The 14,164-nt window shown below is 35.5% G+C and overlaps 2 protein-coding genes across 2 annotated transcripts; one reads left to right on the top strand and one right to left on the bottom strand.

The window, feature by feature from the left end:
- Window positions 1-2,869: 2,869 nt before the first annotated feature.
- LOC107766820 (uncharacterized) lies at window positions 2,870-12,338 on the top strand. The gene is made up of 23 exons (XM_016585689.2): window positions 2,870-3,235; window positions 4,583-4,662; window positions 5,551-5,637; window positions 5,760-5,810; window positions 5,956-6,073; window positions 6,201-6,257; window positions 6,407-6,471; window positions 6,570-6,653; window positions 7,095-7,145; window positions 7,238-7,300; window positions 7,383-7,429; window positions 7,711-7,780; window positions 7,858-7,920; window positions 8,249-8,338; window positions 8,418-8,456; window positions 9,400-9,549; window positions 9,639-9,716; window positions 9,818-9,903; window positions 10,418-10,466; window positions 10,561-10,641; window positions 10,863-10,956; window positions 11,512-11,624; window positions 11,983-12,338. Exons 1-22 carry the CDS (start codon window positions 3,118-3,120, stop codon window positions 11,577-11,579), a joined length of 1,689 nt encoding a protein of 562 aa, XP_016441175.1. The 5' UTR covers window positions 2,870-3,117; the 3' UTR covers window positions 11,580-11,624; window positions 11,983-12,338.
- A 670-nt stretch (window positions 12,339-13,008) lies between these two features.
- Window positions 13,009-13,503, bottom strand: LOC107766821 (uncharacterized). The gene has a single exon (XM_016585691.1). It carries the CDS (start codon window positions 13,501-13,503, stop codon window positions 13,009-13,011), a length of 495 nt encoding a protein of 164 aa, XP_016441177.1.
- Between the last annotated feature and the right edge of the window lie 661 nt (window positions 13,504-14,164).

Raw genomic sequence — 14,164 nt, 5'->3', positions numbered from 1 at the left:
CCCATCCCTACATACTTCTTTTTAATTAAATTTTTCTATTTTATTTCTTTTCTAAAGTTGCTTTTGACTTTTAACTTAAAGTTTCTAATTTTGTTCTTTCCTGAAATTCCTCTTGATTAAAAACATCTAACAAATCCCTAAAACACTAAGACCCCACCCTACGTCCCTTTTTACTATTTTTTTCTTTTCCTTTTCTCTTAGTCAAATTTTTAAATCTCTAAAATAAATTAGATGCAACTACTCTTTTTTCTATTTTATTTCTTTTCTAAAGTTGCTTTTGACTTTTAACTTAAAATTTCTAATTTTTTTCTTTCTTGAAATTTCTTTTGACTAAAAACATCTAACAAATCCCTAAAACACTAAGACCCCACCCTACGTCCCTTTTTACTATTTTTTTCTTTCCCTTTTCTCTTAGTCAAATTTTTAAATCTCTAAAATAAATTAGATGCAACTACTCTTTTTTCTATTTTATTTCTTTTCTAAAGTTGCTTTTGACTTTTAACTTAAAATTTCTAATTTTTTTCTTTCCTGAAATTTCTTTTGACTAAAAACATCTAACAAATCCCTAAAACACTAAGATCCCATCCCACGTCCCTTTTTACTATTTTTTTTCTTTCCCCTTTCTCTTAGTCAAATTTTTAAATCTTTAAAATAAATTAGATGCAACTACTCCCTCTCTCTTCGAATACCCCATCTCTCTTCGCCCTCGGTCGATACTTCAAGAATCAATAGCACAGTTTCTTCTCATTGGTCTCTGCTTTTAGCTTCTCAAGTATGCAACTACCATGTCTCTCTTTTTGCTCTGTATTTTAATTTACTCGCTGGAGTTTCTTCTCCTCTTGCAATTTTTTGAATTCTCTTTTCCCTTTCTGTTCAATGTTTGAATCTCTTGCCAAGATTTTGTCTTGTTGTTGGTTATTATTATTGTTTATTTCTAAGATTGAGTTATTGAATACTATTTCTTGGGAGAATTTGGAAGAGTTGTGGCTTTAAAGTCTTGAATATTGACAGTATTGATTTGCGCACATATTGTGTTTGAGAAAATGCTTGATCGAGTTTAGTTAAGTATGGGCTATGTGAACTTAATTTTTGACTAATTATTAGTATTTTGGGTCAAGATAACATAAGATCGATCTGCTAAGAACTAGAGTTTGAACTTCTGCTAAGAATTCTCTAAAAATGAAGTAATTACTAGCAATCAAAGAAAAAATCATACTATGAAGCCAATGAATGATAAAACTGATCTAATATAGTAATCGATTCATTTGTGTCCCTTAAATCCAATTACTCTATGATTTGAATCATACTATTCTACTTGAATCAAGATAGATTGAATAAAAGTATAAATGTTTAACTTTGTAGGAACGATAATCCTTAATATTGAAATAGACAGATATCTCACCAAGCCGAAAAATGGTGAACCAGGTTCTAGTACTATTCGGTCATCCGTGAGTTCACAAATAGCTCCAGAAGTTCAAAGGATGACTATCCTTCACTGCTTTCAAATAGTGCACCCATAATCTTAAAATCCTGAATACGCCTCCGATTTGAACGAAAAGTATAACGGGGGACAAACTTAAACTATATACCATAGTAGATGGACAATTTTGGACCTTTTCCCATTAATATATTATCATTCTTTTTACTGATCATACTGACCATAGGCATCTGATCATCTTGTAGGTTGTAGTAGCTCTTTGATGAGTTAAAACACTTGTACTCAATCGCAAAACTATTTTCTCTCTCTTCAAATACAAGAAATTTAGGATCTTAGGCCAAACATATTATGAGCAAAGAAAGTCTGCATCTTGGTTCGATTTATCGCCGTCATGGTTGTCTTTTGTTCATTCTTGGTCTAATTAGACCTCTAAAGTTGAAAAAAAAAATATTAGACTTCTAAACCCCCTCTTAATTACGTGAAAAATAAAAGTAGGGAAAAGAACTAAAAAAGGAAAAGAAAAGAAAAGAAAAGCTAGAGGAAAGGAAATCCTGAAAGTGGAGCGAAGAGCCGAAGACAGGTCCGTTATAAATGAAAGGAAAAAATGAGATATACCTCTCAACTTTCGGATATTGTTTACATTTATTTTCCGTTATATTATTCAGCCAAATTTACCCATATCATTATACTATCCAGCAAATTTACCCCTACCATCAGCAAACTTTTAAAAATTACTTATAAGTTCGTCTGGCGACCTAGAATCTCCCAATCACTTATTCTTCTTCTTGATCTACTATTTTTGAAATAATTAGCATTTACCCGATTTCTTAATTGAAAAAAAAAATAAGAGAAAGAAATATTAAAATAATACAATGGTATAAACAAAGCATAGTAAACTGAAAAATCTAAATTAGGTAGCTTGTCTAAATTCCAAAAGTGTTTACAACATTTCAATTTTAATAAAATTATTGCACCAAAGGTATGGAGACTTTGCAAGTATTAGTGATAACTTTTCGTTGTCGAATTCAACTTTGAGTTAATCAAATACCGACGCATTGTGCACTTTTAAGTTAGTCTATCGAACTTTATACTAACCAAACAATAATAAAATATATTCGAATATAAATATACATACATGATGATCAGCTGCATATAATATACAATAAATTGACCCACTAAATTCTACAGTGTGATTGAAAATAAATAAAATTTTCAACCAATTTCAAATTCATTATCACAAGAAGAAAAGTAGGTGCATTGGTAATTAAAAATATTCATGAATAATTTGTATAGTCTAGTTACTTTAGCATTTATATAAATAGTAATTTTTACTAATGACTAGGGTAAATTTAGCCGAATAATATAACGAAAAATGTAAATTTGATGAAGAATAAACTTACATAATATCTGAGAGAAGCAAAGTATATATTTGGCCCTTCGAACTAAATGAAAAGAAGAAAGCGACCTGACTGCAGGCTAAAGGTTCCATTGTCTGCGTCTATTAAGAGTCAATACCTACGAGATACGCATTTTTATTCCTTCCCGCTCCGACATATTCACAAACAGTTGGCGTACGGTTCCTGTGAGTTGTGTGTGTAACTGTAACCCCCTCCGTTTTCCGAACAATACCTCCGCCGAAACCCTAATACAACAAAGTAACCAAGAAGAAGACCACAATAATGAAGTACGTTTTGGTAACTGGCGGTGTAGTGAGTGGTCTTGGCAAGGGCGTTACAGCAAGTAGCATCGGCGTTGTCCTCAAAGCATGTGGCCTTCGTGTTACCTCTATCAAAATTGGTTTGTTTTACTATCCTTTTTTGTCTCAACAAAGTCTAGGCATATGGCCCTGTTTTCCTTTTAGTTTAGCCACTTTTGCTCTTCAACTGTTTTGTTTTCTGTTTTGGTTTCGCTTTAGTTCATGGATAGATATGTATCATTATGATACTGAAAGGACTACCATTAGTCCATTACTGGAATCAAACAAATAACGATTCATACAAGCTAGTTCTTCTAATTGATAATTTAGCCTAAAAAAGAACTTAAATTTTAATTCATTGATTTTTCTTTTAATTAAGAGGCTTGCTTTGGAACGTGGTATTTATACTGAATATTTTTATGAACTAGTTTTATCAATTCCAATAGAATAATCTAAATTTGAACTTGATTCAGATATAGGATCCAAAAAGATGGCAGGAACGCTTTTTTTATCTTCTCCTCACAAAGGCAGTAATTTCAGCGCAAAAGAAAAACTAGGATAATCCTACAAGTATAGGATAAACTAGGAGGATAGAATTTTGACATAATTTTTAATCATAAATTGTTGACAACAATTTATGTGTTGGTTAAAATGATATGGAGTAAGAGTAAAGGAAAATGATGCTGCCCATAAAGAGGGAAATCATTTTTCTCCTTTTTTGTGGAAAATATTTTATTGGCTGCAATATTTGTCAGAATTCAAGGTATCCTAACGCTGGGAAATGTTTTATTGAGGAAATTATTTTCCTCGAAAACATTTTCTGTCATACCACACTTTTGAATGTTGATTGAAGCAAGTGATATGGAGTAGAAATTGGGATATTTGGAAAAGAAAATGAAAGAAGCATTTCTCTCTTTTGTTTAGAAATGTTATTATTGGAACAATATTTTCCTCAACTCAGGGTAACTGAACATGGGAAACTAATTTCACCCAGAAAATTGTATTCTCGGGAAACATTCTTCGTCACGCAAAATCCACCATTAATTTCCCCATTATTACTTTCCTGCTTAGCTGATTTGATTGGCCGCGGTGAAGAATTAACTCTTGTTATGGAGTATGTGAATGCGTCAGTACTCAATATCCACATTGTGTTCATATGCATAGGTATTTAGGATTAAAATTTTACAAATGATAGAAAAAAGTCAACTGTATTGCATCTTGCACACCGATAAGTGTATGTTATCTGTTGGAAATCGAATTGGAAAGTTGAATAGACTTCTTGTCTTGTTTATCATTTGCTTTTACCTCTGAATCTTCATTTGATGTGTGATGCTTGAATGCCAGTATGATTATTCATGCGTTTTCTTAGTTCTGTTGTTCTGCTGATGGATCTTGAATTGAGTACTTTTGTCTCTCTCAAGTACGCTATGACATTTTCATCTTTGCAGATCCATATTTGAACACTGATGCTGGCACCATGTCCCCTTTTGAGCATGGGGAGGTTTTTGTGCTTGATGATGGTGGAGAGGTCTTCCCTTCCTTCTCCTTGTTTACTTAGATTTTTTTTTTTAATTGTCTTTCTTAAATTTGACTCTGGTGATGATCTTCTAATAATTATTTGGCATACTGAAAATTAATTTTGTTGGATATTTTTATTGTATGCTTTACTTTTGATATGTTTTACCTTATATGGCCTGCATCATGCAGGAGAGCCAGTACACGATGGTTAACATTCTCTAATTTGATGAGTCCTCATACAATTAAAACTCGTAGAACCAATTTGTTCCACATATAAGTAAATTGTTTCCACTACATCAAGGATAGCTGATATCTTAAAGATTTACTAGTCTGGAAGTGGTAAGTATAAGACACACATACATAATGATAAACTTCAAATAATAAGAGAGAGATAGCTTATAAAGATCCTTCACCTTCAACCATTAGGTTGGAGGTCTGAGTGACCAACGGAATAAAGTGGGAAATGGCCGGTGTTCGACTCCTGGGTGGTGGGGGGTTAAGGTGGAGTCTATCATATCAAAATAAAAATAATGTGCATACTGATACACACTCACTGTTCTTTTATGAAAAAACCTAACCTTTGCATATGTACCTTATTCACAAGATAGAGTTCACAATCTTAGGCGTGGACTGTTCTATGGTACAAAATCAGGTTATCATAGATATCTAATGTTACTTATTCTCTTTTAAAATCTTAAGCTTGTGTGACAAAAACTGCATGTTATCATAGATATCTAATGTTACTTATTCTCTTTTAAAATCTTAAGCTTGTGTGACAAAAACTGTCTTCCACCAGAAAATTGGTACTGTATTAACATACAATAAATTCTGGTCTTCCTCTGAAGCATCAAAGATTACTCTTATTCATTACAATAATAATAATAATGTGCTTTAACAGGTCGATCTGGATTTGGGAAATTATGAACGTTTTTTGGATGTGACATTGACAAGGGACAACAACATTACCACTGGAAAGATATATCAGGTTCTTATAAATAAATATATACATGTAGATATTTGTGTGTCACACATGGATCTATGCCTACCGACTGTTCAGGAATGAGATCTGTTTGACAGTCTTTTTTTCCTTTTTGGGTGGGTTACCAGTCTGTTCTGGAGAAGGAAAGGAAAGGTGATTATCTTGGAAAAACTGTTCAGGTGATTATACTTTCATCTGATATCATATATGGTGCATCACTGAAAAGAAACTTATTTACTCAGAGGAATTTCTCTCTCTCTCTCTCTCTCTCTCTCTCTCTCTCTCTCTCTCTCTCTCTCTCTCTCTCTCTCTCTCTGTCTGTAGGTGGTTCCCCACATCACTGATGCTATTAAGGATTGGATTGAGTCGGTATCTCTGACCCCTGTGGATGGGAAAGATGGACCTGCAGACGTTTGTGTCATTGAATTGGGGGGGACTGTAGGTAAGTGCTTCTAGAACACTGGTGCATCTAATCTACTAAAAGCCCTGCCCTTCCTGTCCTTCTGGTGCATCTAAGCTACCTGTGCATCTAGCATGTCTCTAGTAACTTCTTTCATAATTGTTTTTAGGTGATATTGAATCGATGCCCTTCATTGAGGCTTTACGGCAGTTGTATTTCTCAGTTGGTAAGTAGGATTTTGCGTTATGATGGATATGGAAAAGTCATTGGCTTGTTATTCTCTATAAGGAATGCCCTCTTATGATGTGTACTAATGTAATCGTTAGCTTCCCTTACACTAATCTCCTTTTGTAACCTTTTTATTTTTCTCAACAGGGCAAGACAACTTTTGCCTTATTCATGTCAGTCTTATACCTGTACTAGGTGTTGTCGGTGAGCAAGTAATAGTCCATAAAACATTTATGTTTGAACAATGTGAATTTTCTTTTCATGTTTTTTTTTCCATATATCCCTCATTGCGTTCTCCATGTGTCTGCAGAAAACAAAGCCTACTCAACATAGTGTGCGGGAGCTGAGAGCATTAGGTTTGACTCCCCATTTTTTGGCATGCCGGTCTGCTCAGGTATGTTGTTTTCCCCAATGATATAAATTCCTGCATTTTATATTTTGTAGAAGATGTGAGTCGGTTTATTTATGCTGGGACTTCCATTATAGTTTTGCAATAGCCTAGTCCTAGCGTGAGCTTGGAGATGTAAAGATCTCACAGTAGCCCCTCTGTTCTGGTCCTTTCCTTCCCTTTCTTTTGGCTTGTTCTCCAAAGTTGTCAAATAACGAGATGTGAACTTCATTCCAGCTTTGTGTGGCATCCTAAGAGTTGGAACCTATCTTTTAACTACTTTATCTCTCTTTATGTGGTAAACCCTTATTGTTACCTAGAGACATGAAAAACTATTACTTAACAGAAGAAAAGTTTGGAACTGTTTTAAACCTTAAATTATAGGATTTTGGTTTCTCTACTACTACATTCTGCTGATATTGTTGAAATATTTCAACTCTCTTGCAGCCTTTACTGGAGAATACAAAACAGAAGCTTTCACAGTTTTGTCACGTTGCTGTAAGTTTAACTATTGCGAGGCTTTTTGTGATTTTGCATATAGAATTGGGAGTTCCTTTTCATTTCTTCCATTTTGATCTGCTTCCCTACAGGTTGCTAACATCCTAAATATCCATGATGTTCCAAACATTTGGCATATTCCGCTCCTGCTTCGGGTGGGTCTACCAACTGCTACCTTTTGTCCTTTGACATATATTATATAAAAATATAGCTGCTAAAGTTACATATTTGTCACAGAACCAAAATGCACATGATGCCGTTCTAAAGCAATTGGATTTGCTGAGGTAATAAATTACCTCCTTTCTGTAATATAAACATTAATTTAGATTTAGAATGTGACCGTCCTCTTCCCATCTCATATTTCCTCACTATTCTACTGAAATGAAAAAATGCTTCTCAACTTGGATGAATTGGATATGCAGTTCTCTCTCTTTTATGATTTTCTAGCAGTAATTTTGCTATTTAGGCTTAGTTCTAGTAGCTGATATCTGACATGGACTACTATGAGCAAGTTAGAGCAAGGTGCTTGATGTGTCCTCTGATATTAGTGTTTTCTCTGTGTCAGTGTCGCAAAACCTGTTGATTTATGGGAATGGACGAGAAGAGCTGAGACCTTCGACAATCTTACCAAAACTGTTAGTAGGATCTACACAATGTAGGTATACTTTTAACAAATATATACATTGTAATTGAAAACTACCTTTTTCCGCAGGTTAGAATTGCGATGGTTGGGAAGTATGTTGGGTTAACAGACTCTTACTTATCTGTAGTGAAGGTAACAATATGAAACTACAAAAAACATGCACCGTCTTTATTAAGCTTACATTTTGTATTTGGGATGTGTCTTTTTCGTTTGACCATAGTCAAATTTAGCATTTGAGTTTAGCTTTGGCTTTTTTTTTTTTAAAGCAGCTTTTCCCATTGTCCCGCTTTCTAGTTTTGAAATCTGAAGAAACATGCTTATAAGCGTTAAACTGTTAATTCCTTATCTTCACTTGCTTCTTTCCCATATTTCTGGGCCCTCCTGGATGCATTTATCGAATGTTTATATATGCTGTGGTGTTGACTAGTCTGTTTTATAATTTTTTTTCTTCATTTTTTAGGCCCTTTTGCATGCATGTATTGCATGTTCATATAAGCCATCCATTGACTGGATTGCAGCATCAGATCTTGAAGATGATAGTGCTCAATCGGTACTTATATTTCTCTCTGTTTTTGGTTAGGTGCTGTTATGAGCTTCTGATTGCAACTATCTTATCGTTTTTCTGTCAGGCCCCAGAAGCTTATGCAACAGCGTGGGAGACTCTAAGGGTAAAAGTTGATCCTTGTCTAGTAATAATAACTTGTGTCATACATCATTCTTGTTCGCTCCTTTAGTGTCAGTTCATTCTTAGACATAAATTACTAAGACTGCCTTTTCTAGTTGAAGGGAAAGTTTATTAGTCTTCAATGATGACCTCTTAACATGGCATATTATTATTTTTCTCATCTTGAGATATGAGTCATCTGTCTCTCTCTCTTTCTCTCTCTCTCTCTCTGTTTTCTTTCCTTTTGTGGTTGTATCATTTCTAGCATAGTTGAGTTTTCATGTGGTGGTTATGGGTTTTCAGTTTCTATATCATTTCTGCATGATTGCTCACTTGAGACGTGTTAACTATCCCACATTAGTTGAGGGAATGGACTGTTGTCTCCTTATATGGTCTTGCACAATCCTCATCTCATGAGCTAACTTTTGGGGTGTGAGGCTCAAAGTCCATTTCCTTTATATGGTATTAGAGTCGGACGTATTTCAGTTCTTGGTTTACTTATTAGGCCCCCATGTTATGTTGTCCCACGCTCCAGATGTCCAGCCTTGGCGTATGTGGTGGGGGTTGGGGGTTTGGGGGGGGAAGGGTTAAGTGTCCGACATTGATTGAGAAATGGATTGTTGTTTCCTTAAATGGTTTTGGACAATCCTCAACTCACAACATATATCTTAAGTAAAGCCCAAGGTTTATCTTCTTTACAACATGCATGTGAATATGCCATTATGGTAAGACTTTTAACAGTCTAACTAACCATCTATCCCTGAATATGTTTTTCTCGTTATGGTTATCAAGATTGCAAAAATGTTTGGGCGAGTCTTATGCTGCTAAGCACCCTTTCGCATTGGTGCTTTCATCACAGAGGCTCAGCTGTTACTGTAGAACTCATTCTTTGATAGAGTACATAACTCATTTTACAACCTATTGAGATTGAAACCAACCTTTTCCAGGGTGCAGCATGTGTCTTGGTTCCTGGTGGGTTTGGTGATCGTGGTGTCAAGGGGATGATATTGGCTGCAAGGTATGCTAGGGAAAATAACGTACCGTATCTCGGGATTTGTTTAGGGATGCAGATTTCTGTAATTGAGTTTGCCAGATCTGTAAGTTGATTCTTTTAGACTGTCAAATTGGAATATCTTGTGTTTAAACCATCTCTTTTATGTGCCAGCATCTCTTTTCAATTTTGCAGGTGTTGCATATGGAAAAAGCAAACAGTGAAGAGTTTGACCCCCAGACACCGGACCTTGTTGTAATTTTTATGCCTGAGGTAGTTAGCTCTTAATAATTCAAAGAGATAACTAAATATTTGTCTCGTTTATATGTTTCTCTGGTTATGCCTTTTCTAATATCACTATTTTTATTTTGCAGGGGTCAAAAACACATATGGGAAGCACCATGAGACTTGGATCTAGGAGAACGTTGTTCCAGACTCCTGATTGTATCACGTCAAAACTGTATGGAATCTATGCATCAATGTTGACCCATTTAATTTATGAAGTACTACTTTAACTAGTATCATTTATTCATCATAACAGCGCCTATCATTTATTCATCATAACAGCGCCTTGACCAGATGCTTGATCAATTAGATTTCTGTGGACTTATAGGATATAATAAGTCTAGAATTGCCAATTTCTTTGGAGCATCTCTACACCAGGAGCATAAGATGTGATTTTGTGTCAGTCTCGTTTGGGATTCGCCCCATCATAATAGTTCACCCATCTGCTTTCATTGAGATATTACTAGTTCTCTTTCACCTATCTAAGATTAGCTTAGATACAGGATGTAAAATGGGTATTTTTGGGATCTCTGCTGGCTTGTTTTTGTTTTTGCTCTCTGGTTATTGGTTGCACGTCCCTTCAATGCTTTTCTAATAAATTATTACCTGTCAAAAAAATAAATAAAAGATTTTTCTTAATTTCCAATGTGTGTTTCCTGATACATGCACAATATCGTTTCTCTTGACAGGTATCACAATTCTAAGTATGTGGATGAACGGCATCGCCATAGATATGAGGTTAACCATAGGCCTTACACTTGTTGCATGGTGATCCTTGCTGCATGAATTATGCTGTCATGCCCACTGAATAAAATGGTGGTACATATTGCAGGTCAATCCTGAAGTTGTAGGGACTTTGGAAGAAGCTGGTCTGAGATTTGTGGGAAGGGACGAAAGTGGAAAACGAATGGAGGTTTGATTTTGGACTATAGGCTTTAAATTGCTATTGACTTGGTGAAAACTATTCTTCATAATCCTTTGGTTTTAGACTCCATTATGTTCATAAGCTTAACTTCATAAGCTTTATGTTCTAGTAATTATTGGTTCACATTGTTTTAAGTTCTTCATTACTTTTCTTCTTGTTATTGCTTGTAGATTTTTCTCCATTTTTTCATCCTCTTATTCTTTGTGCAGATATTAGAGCTTCCAGGTCACCCATTTTATGTTGGTGTGCAATTTCATCCTGAATACAAGTCAAGGCCAGGGAGACCTTCAGCTCCTTTTCTAGGTAGGACTTAGATGGTTGACTTTTTTCTTTTAAATTTTATAATAAAACTGATAGTATAGCCTATAAACTTGATGCAATTTGCATGCATGTGGTGTTGCTTTTTAATGTTTCTGCAGTCATTTTCTGCGAACAGATTGTGTTAATGCAGCAGAGTCAGTATGATGTCGTTTATTTAAGATGGCAAAGTCATTATTTTGGCAGTTGCCCGTACTTTTTTTTTTTTTGCAGTAATTTGTGATCATTGTTTGTGTTAATAATGGCATCAATGTGATGTTTATCTAGATGGGCATATTCGTCATTTAGCAGTTATTTACACTGGAAGAAATCTATGTTTGCTCTTGTGTTCCTCTAGATTAACGGTTGAGCTTGTTATTGTTATTTGCTCCATATTTCTACCCTTCTAGAGACCTGGATTAATAGTACAGAAAACTTCCATTGCTTTTAGCTTGTGCAGTCTCGGAACAGGATTTTACAGATTTTGCAACTTGTTTATTGGCATGCTGTGACCATTGCCAGCAGTGGAAGAAGTACCTTACAATTGTCATTGTACTGTAGGTCTTATCATGGCAGCAACAGGACAGTTAGAAGCTTACGTCCAGACGCAGCAGAATGGAAGCATATAAGCAAAACAGCAGCAGTAACTAGTTGGGTAAATTTTTGCTCACAAGGTACATTACTGTCTTTTATTTTTATGGCCTGCTCATCGCCCACTATAGCACTCTTCTTCAACTTTTTGGAGTGTTCTTTTCTCACTTTGGTGAGCTGCCCAACACCAGCCGCGACCTGTAGTCGACAATACTTGTCCCAGGGGGTCTAAAGCTGAGTTTTGTAGATTATGCATCTATGCTTGTCATTTGAAATTTTTGTTGTTCCTTTGCAAATTTACAATTCCACCAGTTTAGCTGAGAGTACTTGTGGGGAGGGGGTTTCTGCTATACTAATGAAAGATGAAACTTATGGTATTGAGTTGGCAATTGCTTCGGTCTCTTTTCAATAATTTAATCTACTAAGTGGTTTTGATTGCAGGAAAATTGATTTTGTGGTGTGATCCGTTCCAATCCTTGTCAACTGGTCGTGAGATAAATGTTGACGTACTGCACGTCTGCTTGTGGACCAGAGCCCCCTCGAGTATGAAGAGCTACGTTCTATGGTTGTCAATCATTTCGAAGTGATTTAGCTAATAACCTTCTTGTTACTTGTCAACTTTGTTGACAACAGATAATTTAGAGATTTAGTTTGAATGCTTTGGTTCTTTCTCTACTGCACTCTGATGGCGACTCTTTTTATTTATGTTTTTAACCATGATTGTTTTGCGAATGACAGTGTTGTACATATTTATTGCCTAGACTCAAAACGGAAATCGGAGATGTGAGATGGTGAAATTCTTTTACTACATATGATCCAAGAGTCACTAAAGGTAGACAGGTTGGATTAGAGCCAAAGACTTTATAAGGTGAAATATATATTTGAGGGTAAAAACCCTTGTAGGATCGGTTCCAACAGTCTGATTGTGTCCCGAATGGGGAATTCAGTTCAATTTGTATTGCTTCCAAAAAAAGGTTGCCAGATCATGGATTCTACAGTTTGAACATCTGGAAAAGAAATAAAAGTTTCACTTACGAACTTCAAAATTGATTCGGAAAAACAGAAAAATACTCCTCAACAAATAGCTGCTAAAAGAAGAAGGAAAATTTGGGTGAAAATTGGTTGGTGCCATAGTTGTACATGGCTCTTATGAGTTCCAGCCCAAGTTGCCAAATATTGCCTCCCATTAAGCAAAACGGTACCCCCTGGTGACTGTCGTCAACGTTTGTTTTACCAGTCAATGTAAATCATTGTGGAAATTGTTTTTTTATACTTTTATTTTTGAAGAATTATGGAATGAAACACCTCATCTATCTACAAAAATGCCGCAAGGCCTCCTATACATAAGGAATACTACAGGTATGTAACTGAAACAAGGGCAAGAATGGATACAAGAAAGAGTGAATTCGTAGATTATAATTAGTCAAAAGCTTCTGCAACGTACTCTCCGTTAATTGTCACCTTCAATTAGCTCATAGACATTTGATTTTGCAGGTTTATTTGTTCATAGAACTTTGCAATAAATTGGTCAGCCTTCATATCAATAGGTTCATCACCAGGACAACTAATCTCCTCAGAGACCTCATAGCTCGCATATTCATCATCGGCACTCTTCAAAAAACTTCTCCTTGGAACATCATCATCATCAAAGTCAAAGTTAACTTGAGGTTTGATGCAGGTGATGTTAGGCATCTTGAAACGCAAGGAAGCAGGGCGATGCATCTTGACATGAATGATAGGGGTGTCATCAAAGGAAAACTCATAATGTAAAGCACCGGGACCAACACCGTATCCGTACCCATAGTCATTGGTATGACGGAGGCTTCTAATGTATTTGGGAAGCAAACGGAGATCGGCTATAAGGTGTCTGTTCTTGAAAATGCCACCTTTTCTTGCCCATAACAAGGCTAGGCGGAGAATGTTCCAAGCTCTACGACCAACCACTGATCTCTTCTTCTGCATTTTTGACCTTGTTGCAGCTGTGTTTTAATTTAAAGTAGAAGATAGCAATAACTATAATGAAAAGAAATGGCAGTGGCAGTACTGGCAGCAAAAAATGAGAACTTTTGGAGCGGACGTGTTTTGCAGGGGAGAGCCAGAAACTATGTATATACATACATGTAATTAACGCACAGCTCATAAGTTGGGAAATGAGAGTGAACTCAAAATTAATTAATTGCGCGGTTTGGTGGGAAATATGTCAAAAAAGAAACTGTAAAGAAAGAGTAGTGAGAAGCGGATGAAGTTGGGGTTGAATTGTTAGGGGGACCCAAAGCTGGCATAGCGAAGTATTGATTGTTTAGTACGCTGTTGGGCGGTGCAAACCTCTTCGTGAAAGACACGCCTTGTACGCTGCAAATGCAATTAGGGGGGAAAAACAAAGTTACTGACTCCATTTTCTTAATCACTACTTATTAATTGTATGTATTTTCGTATCAATTTATAGTTTAACTATGATAACTCCATTTTCTCAGTTCATATACATATCCTTCATTTTATTTTAAGTTTAACAAAAAATTTATTTTTGCCGCTACTCATCTATTATGAGCACTATATTATAGTGTTAATTAAGTATACATGACAATATGACATGCACAAAGATTTAGTTAAGAACGAGATGGTA

The sequence above is a fragment of the Nicotiana tabacum genome, chromosome 19, assembly GCF_000715075.1.
Source record: "Nicotiana tabacum cultivar K326 chromosome 19, ASM71507v2, whole genome shotgun sequence".
Taxonomy (NCBI): Eukaryota; Viridiplantae; Streptophyta; class Magnoliopsida; order Solanales; family Solanaceae; genus Nicotiana; species Nicotiana tabacum.
Note: the sequence above shows the minus strand (reverse complement) of the source record. Positions and strands in the feature narration are given on the sequence as shown.

Coding starts and splice junctions, on each gene's coding strand:
- LOC107766820 (XM_016585689.2), top strand. CDS start 3,118: ATGAAGTACGTTTTGGTAACTGGCGGTGTAGTGAGTGGTCTTGGCAAG. Junction 5,811..5,955: donor ATCTTGGAAAAACTGTTCAG/GTGATTATACTT, acceptor CTCTGTCTGTAG/GTGGTTCCCCACATCACTGA. Junction 7,921..8,248: donor CTTACTTATCTGTAGTGAAG/GTAACAATATGA, acceptor TTCATTTTTTAG/GCCCTTTTGCATGCATGTAT.
- LOC107766821 (XM_016585691.1), bottom strand. CDS start 13,503: ATGCAGAAGAAGAGATCAGTGGTTGGTCGTAGAGCTTGGAACATTCTC.